This window comes from Prionailurus bengalensis, chromosome E3 (assembly GCF_016509475.1).
Source record: "Prionailurus bengalensis isolate Pbe53 chromosome E3, Fcat_Pben_1.1_paternal_pri, whole genome shotgun sequence".
Lineage (NCBI taxonomy): Eukaryota > Metazoa > Chordata > Mammalia > Carnivora > Felidae > Prionailurus > Prionailurus bengalensis.
Window position 1 is genome coordinate 4,915,244 of NC_057357.1, and position 16,342 is coordinate 4,931,585.

Below are 16,342 nucleotides of genomic sequence, written 5' to 3' on the forward strand. Positions count from 1 at the left end.
TAATGCACAAACATTTATTTACAAAAAGTCGAAGTTACATATGGTACAAGCTTTTTACACACAGTAGTTTAAACAGAATTCTTTTTATGTGTTTTTACTACCGGAAGGTAAAGAAAAGAATTTAATAAACTAATCATTTTTGCTATTTTTATACAAAGTGACAGGTCATGCACATTTTTTTTTAAAGTTTTAAAATCTTTTGCTAAGTGCAAATACTAGATTACTCTCTCCAGTTTAAGGCAAGTAGAACGGGACTGTCGCCGGGCAGTCTCTTGTCTGGGGGAGCAAACACTGTGGCCCAGAGAGGGGAGGTGTCAGGCTGCCTCTGGGGGTTTTCTGTCATCACACCTTGCAGCCACTTGCCGGCCCGTCAGAAGGGCCTGCTTTCCCCCAAACCATCACTAGTGCAGACTGCTTCTCAAGAAACCTGGGGTCCTCTGGGACACAGGCACCTAGAGGGACACTTCGCGGACAGGTGGGGACTCACGCTAGTGTCAGAACTTGTGGCAGTGACCTTCCCCCAAACAGCAATCGGGCTCCTGCAGACAGGTGAGCCACTCCACAGTCCAGCTCGAGGAGGAACGTTAGAAACCAGGCACCCTCAGTTCAGAACAGCAGGAACGGATCCCTAACAGCTGCATATGGTGACAAACAGCCAAGAATTCATCTCAAAGCAACGTCCTGCTTGGCCTTGGGAGGAACCAGTTATTCTGGTCTCTCCCCCTCTGTGCCAGCACCTCCCATGCCAGGTTCTGGTGGACTTGCTGGATGGCGGTGTCAGGGGCAGGCCACCCACCCGGAGCCCCCTTCCCTGGGCTAGAGGGCACAGGGGGGCTGGCTCATTCCCTCCTTGGATGAATTGGCTCAGGGGGCCTAGAACATTCTGGTGTGTCCTGGGGTCACCCTCCCCATTTGGTGGGATGTCTGCTAGAAGCTCACTGCTCTGAGACCCTCCCTTGGGGATGCACAGAGAACATGTTTTTAAGGTACTTCAATCCTGTCACCTGTCACCCTTGGCGCAGCTCTCCCAAGGCACGGTCGTTCAGGCTACCAGCAAGGCAGAGGCAGCCTGACAGGGGCTCCCGGCGGCGCAGACCTCTCCTCGTACACCCCGATGACGGTCTGCGAAGCCCTCACCTGGAGGAAGCGCAGGAGGAAGAATGGGCAACTTAGCAGATTTCTCCCCAATTTAACCCTTGAAATACAGGAGACAGTGATGGCGGTGGATGACCCTGGGGCACGGCCTGCACGGAGATGGGGGACCGGCCATTAGGCTCACCCTGCTGTCTGAGGTCTGTGCACACACGTTGGGAACCCCAAAGCCATCAGAGATATAGTGACGGCGACAGAGACCAACACTGGGGAGCCAGGCAGGGCCGCCCCCCACAGGGGCCTGTCTCTGCACGCGGGCAGGGTGGGAAGTGGTGCCCAGCGGTGAACAGGCAGGGCCCCCACGCTGGACTCCGCTGGCCTCAGGCGGAGGCAGCTCCGAGGATGGGTGCCGGTGTAGCCTGGGTCGTCTGTCCCCCTGCTGAAACCCACTGCCGCCACCAGACCTCAGGGAGAAGGTGCTCACTGGCGGGCTGGTGGCGAAGGAGGCTTCCCGACAGCTGGGCTGCCCGGGAGGGCCACCAAACCTGTCAGGGCTGCTTCATAAAGATGTTCTGTCTGGCAAGCGTCAGGACTGTCCTGCCCTCACCGGCCGCCTGGTGTGGGTGACAGACTGGACTCTCCAGAGACTGAGCGAGAGAAACTCTAGTAGGCCACAGAAAACCCAGTAAGTTCAAAGCGAGTAAATGGCAAATATTTTAAACTACAAAACAGAACAGACAGCACGAGACAGCTCTCTGTGGTCTCAACTGAGTGGTCCAAGGAGAAAGACCCCTGAACAGTCACGGTGGTGGTGGCCTGGGGTTCTGGATTTGGGGGGACACGGCCCACAGCCTCCCCACCCTGAGCGGTGCTCCCAGGCCCGGGGACTCTGATGGCTCTGCCCCCACTTGATGGGACCAAGTGGCTTGGAGCAGCAGGGCGTACCTCTCTCTGGGTGGGCTGTGGTATTGGGGTGGGGGGTGACGGTGGGGAGGGAGAAGAGAGCCTGGCTTCCGGGACGTGGTCCAGGTGGCCTGGCTCCAAACTGTAGGAGTTGCTGCGTCAGTTTTACGACGCTTCAGGCTGCACTGTGGTCAGGAAGGCCTACGTGGTTAGGGGAGACACTCTGTAGTCGGCCGGGGGAGGGGCAGAGGCAGACACCACCTTGGCCCCGGCAGGGCCAGGACTAACCGCAGAGATGGGCCGCCCGGTGGGGAGGGTCCCTGCACTGGCCACTGGCACGGTGGGACACTCTGGGGAGGTTTCACTGCCCCCTTCTCTTTGGCCCCGTAAGTGCCAGGCTGGTCCTGTTACAGGTGCCCGGGGGCAGTGGCCCTTCCCACGAAGGAACAGGAAAAAACCCGGCCCATCTTTCCGAAAGCCCGGTCCATCATGCCTATTTGACAGGCACGGCCCCGGGAGTGCGGCGGGCTCCCCGGACGAGACAAGGCCGCGGGCGGTCAGAAGCGGCGCCGTGGCTGGGGGCCGAAGTGCATGGGCAGGTTGTGCTCCAGCGGGACGTGGACGGGCGCGAAGTCATAGTTGACGCGGACGTTGGGCAGGGGGGGCACGTAGGGCGCCGGGACGGGGCCCATGTTGAGGGGGAAGTTGTTGAACACGGGCCGGACGGGCGGCAGAGGGAAGGGTGGGTGCACGAAGGCGTAGGGTGGGATCTGTGGCTGGTGCAGGTTCTGCGGGACGGGCCTCGGCAGGGCTTCGATCCGCTGGACTTTCTCTGGAGGTTTCTCCAAGGGGGGCCCGATGCGTTTGAAGGTGTTCTCTGAACAGGAAATGGGATTTAGTAGAGGAGACAACGAAAACCCATGGTGCCTGTGTGCGGGGTGGGGCCGGGCCTGCTCATCTCAACCTCCATCCTGCCTGCCCCAAGTGGGAGGCTGAAGGCCTCGAGAACGAGGCGAGGCCAGGAATAGCTGACCTTCAGCGTCATTCTTACCGTGGACACGGGAGGGTGGCCAGGCCACAGTAAGGCCGATTAACGTGTACATCCACCTCCCGCCCCTGCTGTCTGAGCGAGTGTTGATTCGGTGATCACTCTGGAAGGTGGAGGATCGACTGAGCTCAGAACAAGGGGAGCTTCTGTGAGCGTCTTTCCTTCGGAGCTAGGGCCTGGACGGCCGCTCCCAGAAACTCCCTTTCTTTTCTTTGTGACCTCAGAGAGGCCAGGGTGGGCCTACCGTCTTTTTGGTCTGGCGTGGGTTCCTTCTGTCTGCCTCCTAAGCCCAAACCCACCCTTGGCACCCCCTGATCGAGGGCACGCGGGAACCCTCCTACGTTCCCGCAAGCGGCTGGGGGCCCGGGCAGAGCGTGTCCGCGGCCACCCGAGGGCCGGCTGTGGAGGTCCCCCCGCCCCTGTGCACACGGACCGGGCCTGGCGTGGGGCCCGTGCTGGGGGAGCGCTTGCCTCCGTTCTTTCTCTTCTGCTCTTCTTCAGCCTCCTTCTGGATCTCCTCAATTAGCTTCTCATCGTCTTCCTAGAAGAATAACAAGAGGGTGAGCTTGCTCCCAATCGGCTCCTTGTAGCAGCACAGAGACCCCGCTGGGATCCGGGGGAGGCCAGCTCACGGTCAGTCAGCACCACTCACTGCCACACCCCAAGGGTCTCCTTGCTCCATCAGTGGGTGCCGCCGCCGCCACGGGGAAGCCCACCTGGAAGGTCTAGGGCGGGGCCGAGAGCCGCTTTTTTGTTCAGTCACCTGTAAGGCAAGCAGACGAAGGACTCTCCGCAGCTCGGGGGCGGGAGGACCGATAACCCAAGGGCTTGGGAAGGGGGCGAGTGTGGGTGGGCCGGGCCCGAGGAGTTTCAGATCCGGTCTATGAACTCCGAGCGCGGCGGCCCTTCTGTACAGAGCCTGACAGTCTTGCCGATTCCCTGACCGCAGGTGGACGAATCCTCGGGCCGGCAGAGCCCTGAAGCTGGCGGGCTGCAGAGGCCGGACTGCTTGCCGCCAGTGGAACGGTGGCTGGGGGTGGGGCTCGCACGTGGGAGGAAGGGCACAGCAGTTTTTGAGCATGATGAACGGAGTGGCGTATCATCAAATGCATGGGTTTGAACGGAATGAACTTGGTTCCTAGGGTCTCCCGGCTGCTTCTCCACGAGTCAGGTACAGTCAAGTTGGGGAGAAGTGTAAGGAGGGCACTGGTGCCCACTATGGGGGCAGGAAAGCAGAGGAAACCGCAGCACTCGGGAAGCGTTTCCTAGACCAGGCACCGAGCCTCCCCCGTGGCCAGGTGTATCCTGGGTTGGAGAGATCTCGGCGATCGCTTTGGATTTTTCATGCTGATCTGAGGCTCTGACGGACTAAACACTGCGTGTTTACTTAGCACATTCATGTCACAGCCAGGACAGAACTCGGTGATTTCACCAGCTACGAACCCTCAAAGATTTGAGAGTCGGGAAGATCACTCCATCAGTGTGTACCAGATACCTCCTAGTGTTAGACATCGTTCTTAGTGCTGAAACTTCTGATCAACAACGAGACTAAAAGTCACACTGCTGAAATGACTAAATAGCTACGTCATATATTCCCTTCAGTAGATAAAACATTTTAGGACAGAGTCACAGGAGTCCGTGTGCTCTGTGGGCAATCGTGAGAGGCCCTATTAAATTCACTCACACTCTCCCACCCTCCGATGCTGAACGGCGGACCGAACTCAACGGTCTCGAGATTCTTTCCAATTCTGACATTTGGGGATTTTTAACATACGACCGAATCTTTTTCAGCCTCATCCTGCCAGGTGTTCTGAGCAAAGCAAGAGAAAGAGGAGAGGTAACAAAGGTTAAGTTCCCATCACGCCCGTTGTCAGAGGCTGCCAGGTGCTCGTGCATATCAGAGAATCGTCTGACCCGGAGGAACCTTCACGGCATCATGTCCGGCTCCCTGGTAACACCCACCCACACACACAAATTCTCCATAAAAACCCCAAGACATGGTCATCTAGGCTCTTTGTGAACACTCCAAAGCAGGGAACTTAGTACGCTACAAAGTAACCACTGAGCTAACCCACACAGAGGGCTCCGACAACAGAGTTCAGTGGGCACAGTTTGAAGGTTTCTGTGTGACTGTAAAAATAAACTCTACCAATTACCTACATTAGGAGCTGACACACCTCTTAATTTTGGTGCCAGTGCAAGGCCCATGAAAAAAAGATTTTTAATCTAAGAAAAAACAAAAACAAAAAAACAAAAAAACAGAGAGCAAGTGATCCAGAAAACACAAATGGAAGGGCAGCCACCGAGCGGCTGGGAGCAGGTTCTCGAACATCCGAGTCTCCACACCTCATCTGTAAAGTGGGCTGTTGTAAGGACTGAGTGAGCACCAAGTGTGTAAAGGACTTGGCACAAAGCTCTCACTACTAAAGGCAGAGAGGTCACGAAAAATGGCAGAAATAAAGATTTTCAGAAGGATGAAAAGTGTCAAGGGAAAGTGGTAGAGCCCGGGAGATGCCCTCAACACTTCTCTCCGTGGTTTCTTTGTGGTGGCTTCTTCGTGGTACAAGTGACAGGCTTCCTGACTGTATTCACTACGACCACTGAGCAAACTGTCAGTTGCACCCAGAACAGGGGTCAGATGGTTCAGATTTCAACTTCCTCCAACTGGCTGGGAGTCACAGGACACTGTGTTTAGAAACTAAGAACTAAAATGCATTTCAATTAATGTGTTTTTTTTTAAACTTAAAAAAATGTTTATTTCTTTATTTTGAGAGAGAGCAAGCAGGGGGAGGAGCAGAGAGAGGGAGAGAGAAAATCTCAAGCTGGCTCCAATGCTGTCAGCCAGAGCCTAATGCAGGGCTTGATCCCATGAACAGAAATCAAGGGTCGGACACTTAACCGACTGAAGCACTTAGGCGCCCCTCAATAAATGTATTTTTAAAATTACAAGTTTTTGGGGTGGGGGAGGTACCGGGGTGGCTCAGTCAGTTAAGTGTCTGACTTCAGCTCAGGTCATGATCTCGTGGTTCATGGGTTTGAGCCCCGCATCAGGCTCTGTGGTGACAGCTCAGAGCCTCGAGCCTGCTTCAGATCCTGTTTCCCTTTCTCTGTGCCCCTCCCCTGCTCACACTCTCTCTCTCCGTCTCTCAAAAAAAAAAAAAAAATTACAAAAAAATTAAAATTTCGTTTTTAGCCAAACATGTTAGATTCTAAGGGGGAGTTCCTTCCCAAGCAGTTTCCCTTAATCATTTAAAGCTCCTCTGGGTCGCCTGAGTGGCTCAGTCGGCTGAGCGTCAAACTTCAGCTCAGGTCATGATCTCACAGTCCATGAGTTCGAGCCCCACGTCAGGCTCTGTGCTGACAGCTTGGAGCCTGGAGCCTCCTTCGGATTCTGTGTCTCCCTCTCTCTCTGCTCCTGACTCACTTGTGCTCTGTCTCTCTCTGTTTCAAAAATAAATAAGAACATTAAAAAAAGCTCCTCAGATCAAGGGGTGCCTGCCTGGGTGGCTCAGTCGGTTGAGCGTCCGACTTCGGCTCAGGTCATGATCTCGTGGTTCGTGGGATCGAGCCCCACGTCGGGCTCTGTGCTGACAGCTCAGAGCCTGGAACCTGCTTCAGATTCTGTGTCTCCTTCTCTCTCTGCCCCTTCCCTGGTCATGCTCTCTTTCTCAAAAATAAACATAAAATATGCTCAGGAGTAAAGGCAGACATTATCATATACTCTTAAAAAATGGCAAATCTTACTTTATATGTATTTTACCATAACTTAAAACATGAAGACTGGTCCCCTTGGGTTTGGGCTGAGTGACAGATGGGCTTCTATGAGACCTTTCTGGAGGGAGTTCCCTTGGGACACACTGTAGGCACCCTGAGTGTCATCATTCACGGTGAACCAGGATACTCTCCACTCTGCAAATCTAGGACACGCCTAGGCTGCTGGAAGTGGGGAACAATAGGAGGAAAGAAGATGAGAAGGCCGGGTGCGGGGGCTGGGTCACAGAAGGAACTGACCTCCAGCACCCCCGGAAGGGGCTGAGTCACCCACAGGAAATCCAGGCGTGCCGGAGCGGCCACCACAGCCAATTTTATCTTCCAGCAGCACTGGCTTCCTAACGGACAGGCACCGGGCGTGATAGGAAGAACTCCAGTTCTGGGGCTCCACAGAGCTGGGCTGGGGGACCCCATCAGCCTCCACAACCTGACCTGGAGCCTATCTGCAGCAGGTTTACCGTGAGAAGCAAATGACCTCTTCTTGCAAAGTCCCAAGCACAGTGACAGCAAGAATGCAAGTTAACGTTTACCGGGGGCCTCACTACGTGCCAGCTCCTACCGCGAGCACCACACAGACCCGGATCTGCGTAACAACTCCACCAGTCAGGTCCGATTAATGAATCCCCACGTTACAGACGAGGCAACTGAGACTCAGTGAGGTTCAAACCCAGGCCTTCCAGCTCCAAGGCTGGAGCTCTTAACCTCCTAAACCACGGGTTTCTGAACTGGAGCTTCTGGAGCAGTGTGACTGCAGGGCCCCTGGAACTCTGCCTGCCCTGCCCCAAGCACTGTCACAGGCGAGTACTTTCAGGCCCTGCTTTGTTCTAGAGAGAGTGCATCTTACCCTCCTTGAAATACAAGAAGGCTTCTTCTCTCTGGGATGGGCAGAACTCCGAAATCTCCTTTTTTTCCACTAAATACAAGAAAATAGGGCAAAACAAAAGACCTCCATTCAAGCAGACGAACAGCCAATACAGCAGAGCATCACTTCCCTGGAAATTTTTAGGGAATTCGCATTCTTGGTCAGCTCACCCAAAAGTGCATGTACCATGCCTTAAAAATAGTTCATCTGAGGGGTGCCAGGCCGCATGGCTCAGATGGTTAGGTGTCTGACTCTTGGTTTCGGCACAGGTCATGATCTCATGGTTTGGTTTGTGAGTTTGAGCTCCGCATCAGGATCTGTGCCGTGTGGACCCTGTTTGGGATTCTCTCTGCCCCTCCCCTCCTCGTGCTCTCTCAAAATAAATAAATAAACTTAAAAAAGGCCCGTCTGACAGTCTCTGACCGGCTTCCCCGGCACTTGGCCTTTGAGACAAAGCTAGCAGGTCCCTCTCATCTAGACAGGAGCTTGGGGGCCCAAAAACCTCACCTCTTGAGCCAGAAACCCAAGGTGTAGGCCAGGCTCTACCATGAGGCCCAAGAGGACTTACTGGCTCATGGTAGTCGGGTCTCCTGTCGCCTCTGACTGAGCTGTTGTTCTTAGCCCGTTTCAAGAGTGGGAACACACACTTCCAAATTTCCCTGACATGCTTTTCTTGTGAGGCTACTAAGTTTCTTGCACATCACAGAGTCCCATGGAATTTTCTCTTTCTGCCACACAAAAAAACAGTGTTTTTGATTCTTATACACATTAAAGCAATTATGGGGAAAAAAAGTTTAATAAAACACAAATAAAAAAGTCACCAGTAATTTCTCTCCAGAGAGAACTCCTGGGAATATTTGGCCTGCTTCCCATTGGTTGTTTTTGTATCCACATCTCACTCAGAAAAGCCCCGAGGTTCTCTTCTGGAAAGTCGTGCTCTGCACATTCAGGTCCCACCTCCCCGTGCGTACCTGCTCTAGTTCACACCCGCTCTCTAGGTGTCTCTCCCTGCCACCCCAGTCTGCCAGAGACTCTACCCCTCTGAGGATGCAGTCACGTGCCGAAGGTCGCAGGGTCATGAGACGTGAAATCGGGACCAGGCAGAGACCGGCTGCTCCTTCTGGGCTGACAGCCTCCAGGGGTGCCTGGGCAGTTCTGGGCTCTGCAGGTGGCCACAGGCTGCAGACCTCAGGAGCGGGCGGTCAGGGCCCCTTCATCGGCCCCTGAGACCTGAGCTCCTCTCCGCACCCCGCCCGCGCAGGCCTGTCAGAAACTGCGGGAGGAACAGATGGCTCTGTCACAGTCACCGCATCGGACACCCCGACAGGCTTTAGTGAACGGCCACCAAGGGCGACACGTCCCCCAGGACTCCTCCATCTGGCCTCTGGCACGGGCTTTAAGATGGATCCAGCAGGCCTGAATTCCATTCTCTGTATGCTTTCTGGCTCCTCCTAATCGGGGTGAAAATTTTTACACAGATCCACGGAATGTGCATACGAGCGAGGCTAGGCTGAAACAGGAGGGAGTGGACACCAGTCTATGGTCAAGATGTCCCAGGACGGGCGGGTCTCAAAAGGCCGAGTATAACGAAACACCGGGCTCAGTGGAAGAGAACCATCCAAAAAATTCCTCTGGCTGCCCACGGCCACTCTGGGAGGGGAGCCCACAAAGCACGACCAGACACGCCGAGGACTGCGAAGGGAACAGGCACAGCGCCCACAGTGGTCCGGCACACCCCAAATGCAGTGCCGAGGCTCAAGGAACAAAGCGGAATGAGGCATGGAGTCTCACCGCCCGGCAGATCTGGAAGAATACTTTAAAGGAAGAAACGAGTGGGCTGCATCTTAACAGGAAGGTTTTACTTCCTTTCCCTGAATTCCTTTGAGCTCAGCAGGACACAAAGTGCCGGCCTGACTTGCAGGCCTCGGACACGCCTGTTTCACATGGAGGCAGCGGGGAGCACGGCGAGGGCACGAGGCCGATGGCAGGGGCCCGGTTTCTCCAAACACACACTCGGCCCGGCGGTCGCTGACAGGAAGTGAGGCAGAATTCACCAGAGAGGTTTTAATTAAGAAAGAAAAAGGCGCCCAAATCCCGACTCCTTAAACTGCGCCTCAACGACGAAGCTCCACAGCTCTCCCTGAGCAGCAGAGTCTGGACAGACAGGAGGCAACAGAAAAAGAGGCTGTTTCTGTCAATCAGAGATTGCCGAGCTCGCCAGCACAGGCTGGAGGTCCCTAAAATAGACGTGTGAGCGCTTGGCCCCAGGCTGCTCTTGCCAAAGCTTTGAAAAGTCCCTCTGGGCCGGTTTTGTTCAGCATTTCTGATCACCATGGCCGGCCGCCCGCTTGCCTGCTGTCCAGCCTCCTGTGACCACGGAGGGAGGGTGGGTGACTTTTCTTCTTCATTTAACTTTTCCTCCCCTTAAAAAGGTGACTGGGAATCGCAAGTCAACTGCTGCTTCCCTCCTGCGATTCTGGGGGTGGGGTTGGGGCTGGGATCCAGGTCATGTGTGGCCACAGCTGTTGTTAATAAACTTGCAATGATTTCATAAAAGCCTTCCAAAGGGCTGAGGATTTAGTTTCAAATTGTTCCCAGATCGGCTGCAGATCGCCGAGCAACACCAGTCCCTAACCCCCCGCCCCAGCTGTCCCCCTGCAACAGGAAATTGGGGGGAGGAGGGGGAGGCCCAGCCCGGAGCGGCACATGCTGTGCAGCTGGGGTCTGGAATGGCGGGGCGGGGGGCCGGACAACGTGCTGGGGAGCAGAGACGGCCAGGCTCTCGGCGGGCTCAGGCCGCTATCTTGGGTCAGAGAGGCCCAGCACCCAAACACCTTTCTATCCAGAGCTCCCCACAGGGGCCCGGAGGCAGCATGGAATGTGACGTTTTGACTCTTGTCAGGGTCAAGTGCTCACCCTGGGCCTGCTGGCATTCGCTGAAGACAACACATATCAGCTGTTTACTGGACTAAGTCATGCTGCTACCCTCCTTGGCAAAGTCTTCCCGTGATACCTAAACTTGATCAGGGACACTTTCAAGGTTTGGGGATGCCTGGCCCCCCCTTCTACCACTGGCAACTCGCTCATGGGGAAGGGGTCCAGTGACGGTCCTACACCTCTGTGGAGTCCCACCTGGTTCACTGGGCTCAGGGACCCCCATGGGCACCTTCTGATGAGCCCCCCAAAATTTGTGACCTCTCGCTCCAGGGTGAGGAGACTTCTGGAGTAAAAGGAGCTGGCATCTGGTACAAGACCTGGGCTTGCACCCTGCTGTTACCAAGTGACCCGAATCTCATTCTCCTCACCTGCAGACCAGGTGAGGGGTGGGTCCTGTCCCCATGTTGTAACAGAATGGACAGTGTTTAAAAGGTGACTAGGAATAAAATGCTGAGGCTAGCTGTGGAAGCTGGGCTGAGGGGCAACAAGGGAGCTCACATTTCCATGTCTTTCTCTCTCGTACAAGGCACACTGAAAAAGTTAAGGAAACACTGGGGCGCCTGGGTGGTTCGGTTGGTTGGGCGTCCGACTTCAGTTCAAGTCACGATCTCGCGGCTTGTGGGTTCGAGCCCTGTGTCGGACTCTGTGCTGGCAGCTCAGAGCCTGGAGCCCGCTCTCTCTCTGCCCCTCACCCGCTCACACTCTGTCCCTCTCTCAAAAATAAATAAACGTTAAGAAAAGTTTAAATTAAAAAAAAGTTAAGGAAACATGGGTGCCTGGCTGGCTCAGTCGGTAGAGCGTGTGACTCCTGATCTCAGGGTCATGAGTTCAAGCCCCACACTGGACGTGGAGCCTACTTTAAAAAAAAAAAAAAAAAAAAAAAAGGTTGTGCAGTATCCTCCATACACCAGACCCGGCAGGGGTTGGGCACTGGTCTAGTCGGGGTGGTGCTGGAACCACAGACAGGAGAAGCCAGGTGGGCGGCTTTAAGACGCCAAGAGAAAAAACAATCCGGGCTGGAGCCTGCGAGATACTGTTCACTGACCATCATCTTTGTAAAAATGGGAGGACGCATCTGCCTTAGAGAATTAAATACATTAATGCAGGTCAACATCAGGCTCAATTCGACGCAGGCTTGGGAAAAATAAACACATCTCCTGACCAAATGGCTGGGTGGGAATGGTATCAAATTGTAAACTGGTTGTAAAAGCCCCAGAGTTTTATTTGAATTGAACAATCTTTACTTTCATATTAAAAAAATCAAGGAGGTTGTGAAAAACAATTCTGCGCAGTTTCTGGTAACCAAAATCCAAGATAAACACTGACTTTGTTTTGCGTTTATAGAGAAGAAGAGGGCTGTGAAGAATGTTGCCCCACTTCTGAATCCACACTGCCAGGTGACTGCCCTGCTGAACACGGCTTCTGAGGAGACACACCTTCTAACTACTACCGCTCACTCAGCTGCACACGGACAGGGAATGGTCAGCGTGTTTGGACGCAGTCAAGCCCCAGGGACCCTCCCTGCTGCAAAATAACGTCTGCTCACTTATGTGTGGCCATGTGGCTTTGCATCCTGCCCCCCAGTTAGAAAACTGTAGTTTGCTTCTCTTTCCTTCCTGAAAAGACATCTTGTTTTTCAAGACGCGCGGTTCAGTGTTGCTGGCTTCTTGTTGATAACGAGCAGAGAAGGAAAGTTACATTCCCCGTTTCAGCTCTCATATGGAGTTCATTCGGGTTCCCAAGCAATCTCTGGTCATTAAGGGAGAAAACCACCAAGGGACATAGAGACTCTTCCCGGCCTCGCTGGTTAATTAAGCTGGAGAAAAGGCTTGGATGACAGGGCATGCTTTGTTTCCCTGGACTTCTCAATGGCTTTGTGTTCTCAGAAGCCCCAACAGATGCTGGCTTGGAATCCAATCAGTCTCCTGGTGAGAATCAAGGAAACGGGGCTGATCCCAGATTTGATGGGAATGGGGCACATGGAACCAAATCTCTGGCTGTAGCTGCCCGAGGAGATCGGAGGAGTTTGTATTTGCCTGACCTTCCTTTTGAACTTTATTCTGAGCAAATACAGAACCTTTCTCAGGGCGGAAGATGACAGTTCAACAAGAAACAAGGGGGCAGTCGCACGCCGTGGCACCCAAACAAGGTAACAGAACACAAGAAACCTTTAACCAATTCCAGGCGTAGGACCAAAAAAGAGGTGGGAGAAGGAACAAGAACAAGCGTGAGGAGAAAGGGAAAACTGTGCAGGCTGAGGACAGGTCAGCCAGCCGAACGCCCTCTCGTGTGTGACTCTACTTGGCGCTGTTTCCGGAGAGACGATGCAGAGCAGGGAGCACTTAGTGGGAGTTGTAGCTGAAGAGAAAGAATCCTATTTCCTGGGGCGCCTAGTTGGCTCAGTCGGTTTAAGCATCTGACTCTTGGTTTTGGCTCAGGTCATGATCTTACGGTTCGTGGGATTGAGCCCCGTGTCAGGCTCTGTGCTGAGAGCATGGAGCCTGCTCGGGATTCTCTCTCTCCTGCTTTTTCTGCCCCTCCCCCGCTCTCCCTTTCTCTTAAAATAAATAAATAAACTTAAAAGAAAAAATCCTATTTCCTCACATAGTTCCCCCAGTTTGCTAAGCTGCATGGCACCGAGGAAGCAGGTCGGCAGAAATGCCAGGTCCCGGGAAGGTTCGTCCCCAGAGGCCCCGCGGATCACCTTAGTGAGCCCATGTCACTGAGGGCCGCACCTCCCTCCACTCCATCAAACCAACACCAGAAGGATGACCTATTTACAAAGTCTGCCCTTCCTTTGGTGATGGGGGGGTGGCAGTGGGTGGCGGGGAGGAAGGCTTGCTAAGAGTCTCAGTCACAGAGCTGTGGAGTGAGAGCGATTTCTGGGTCCCTCAGCCCAATTTTCTGCCCAGTGAGGTTGTTCCTGACACGCACACACCTGGTTTCCATATACGACTCCTTGCTTTTCAAAACTGGTCGCTCCGAGGATTATGGGTAGGCCAGGAGAATGCTCTGTTGTGGCTGTCACACAGGGGCCGGCCTGTTACCGACACCTCCTCTTGTCAGGCACATTGGAGATGTTCTGCAGCAGGGGTCAAGTCTGCTGGCTGACAAGGCGTTTCCTTTGGCTTATTAAGTGCTAGTTTAAACTGTGTTTTAAAGATACTTGGATTAAGGGCTAATCTTTAACAATCAAGAGAGATCATATTAAAGTACAGATTTCTACCTTCTCTGGAGAATGTGAAGCCATGGCTAAGTAACTAGGAGTAAAATCTCACTTGGCAACAATCTGTGGGGGCCGAGGGGCAGCCTTAGATGGACGCTTATACCCTCTCCTGTTTGCCATAGTCCCCACCACACCCTACGGCCCCAGACCTGGCCCCACTTGACATTCACCAATCATTTATGTTACTATTGCCCCTGCGGTAACCTGGGTCCGTGATCCCAGCTACCTGCTGTTGGGTGTCCTATGTGTAGATCTTTCCATGTTTTTCTTCCACCATGTTTTAAAATATAGCTATATAGCATCTTATTAATGCAGTATATATTACCTGGATATTTAAGTTAAAAAAAAATGTATACATATAGCATCGCTTAAAAAATTTTTTTTTAAGTAAACTCTACCCCCAATGTGGGGCTCGAACTGAGATCAAGAGTCACATGCTCTACTGACTGAGCCAGCCAGGCGCCCCAGCATCACTTTTTATAGCTGTGTACTCTCCTAATACCAGCATCCCACTCTCGGGCTGTTCGCTGCTGTACTTAACATGTGATGAAAAAATAAAATTCTATCTTGTCTAATCCACTGCTGTTTTTGGACTTCCGTGAGTCACAGCCAAATTGATCCTTATTAACAGAGGAATGTTTATTGATTTCTTATTGAGTCGTATTACTCATTACATATATATATTTTTAAGGTTTATTCATTTTTCAGAGACAGAGACACAGAGGGTGAGTGGGGGAGGGGCAGAGAGAGAGGAAGACGCAGAATCCAAAGCAAGTTCCAGGCTTTGAACTGTCAGCACAGAGCCCGACTCGGGGCCTGAATTCACGGACGGTGAGATCATGACCTGAGCCGAAGTCGGACGCTTAACCGACTGAGCCACCCAGATGCCCGTGTCATTACATTTTACTATTCATCTGTATCATATGTGTGTTACAACGATTTCCCCCAGTTTTTCATTTAACTTTATCTTTGTTTACGATGTCTTTTGCCAAAGAGGATTTAAGTAATTTTAGTCTGGCCTCGATATACCACTAAGAAGGATCTTCGCACTTAGGGGATGATAGAAGTCATTTTCTCTTGTTTTCTTGAAGTATTTCCAAATAGCCCAGTGCCCCAAAAGAGCTGCTGAAGGTTTCTCTTGCCACATGGTAGCCAGTGTGATCTTGAACACTTACATTAGGCCAAGTCACCCCCCCATGTAAGCCCTGCAGCAGCTCCCACTGTAGCTGGTGAGACACACGGCCTGGCTGTGCCTGCCTCCCTCACTTTCCTCCTCTCAGCCACCACCTGCAAGATACTCAGCCTTCTTTCTGGTCCCCAAATAGGCTGAATTCATTTGATTTCCTCCTCCTCAGGCAGGCCTCTCTGCAAATGCTGCCTCCGGGGGAGCCCGCACAGGTCACTCCACCTAAAGGCGGCCTAGCCTCCCTCTCCTGCGCTAGCCTTCTCTGTGGCATCACTCGTCAGTCCTACGTAACACCAACTACACGAAGGACTCATCTCAGACTGTAAACTCCATGATGACGGGGCTTTTCTGTTCAGACTAGTCCTGGCAACACGGAGTAGTTAAGAAAAAAAGAACGGGTGCATCTATCATTTCTCCAAGTGATCTGAAAGGATATTTTCAGGGTTGTCTGGCTGGCTCACTTGGTACAGCATGATACTCTTGATCTTGGGGTTGTGAGTTCAAGCCCTACGTTGGGGGTAGAGATTACTTAATTTCTTAATGTTTGTTTATTTTTGAGAGAGACAGGAAGAAAGAGGAAGAGGAGGGGGAGGGAGAGGGAGAGGGAGGGAGGGGGGGAGGGAGGGGGAGAGAGAGAGAGAGAGAGAGAGACAGACAGAGAGAACGAACACGAGTTGGGGAGGGGCAGAAAGAAAAGGAGACACAGAATCTGAAGCACCATCCAGGCTCTGAGCTGTCAGCACAGAGTCTGATGCAGGGCTTGAACCTATGAACCACGAGATCATGACCTGAGCCGAAGCAGGATGATTCACCCAGGCACCCCAGAGATTACTTTAAATAAGAACTTAAAAAAACCAAAACATAAAAACCAATATTTTTATCACATTAAATTCTCATTCAACGTGTTTCCGGTTTCTGTTTTGTCCTCTGGTCTAGTCTTGAGTCTACATGATTAGCGCAGCTTAGTAAAAATTAGTCTCATTAGAAGCAATTTTTCAAGGGAAAAAAACCATCCTACTGAGTTTAAATGGGAATCACAGCAAACGTCTAGATTCCGGATAGAAGTGCTGTCTTCCCTTGGAGGGGGAGGTGCGTCTCCACTCTCAGGCCGTCCTCATTGGCCCCAGGGAGAGCAGAGGAGCGGGCTGGCGCCCCCGGGGCTCCGGTGCACCTTCCTCAGGCCTTTTGTTTGCTCCACGCTTGCAGGGTTTTCACTGTTCTGCTCAGTCTTTGTGGGAGAACAACTCTTGGCCCAGATCAGCTTATCACTGATTCAGAGTTTCAAACTTAGAACTCACTTTAAGAAGTGATACAGTT

The 16,342-nt window shown here is 52.8% G+C and overlaps 1 protein-coding gene and 1 non-coding gene across 3 annotated transcripts in view; one reads left to right on the forward strand and one right to left on the reverse strand.

Moving 5' to 3' along the window:
- RNF216 (ring finger protein 216) overlaps nt 1-16,342 on the reverse strand; it is a 145,930-nt gene continuing 129,588 nt past the window's right edge. For both annotated transcript variants that reach the window (XM_043559610.1, XM_043559607.1), the window contains exons 16-17: nt 3,515-3,584; nt 1-2,872 (exon numbers count right to left, since the gene is read on the reverse strand). In XM_043559610.1, the coding sequence (XP_043415545.1) occupies nt 2,553-2,872; nt 3,515-3,584 (390 nt within the window). In that variant the 3' untranslated portion in view covers nt 1-2,552. The remainder of the gene's footprint in view (nt 2,873-3,514; nt 3,585-16,342) is intronic.
- On the forward strand, nt 11,388-11,460 carry TRNAR-CCU. The gene has a single exon. It is a non-coding gene; the product is annotated as a tRNA-Arg (tRNA).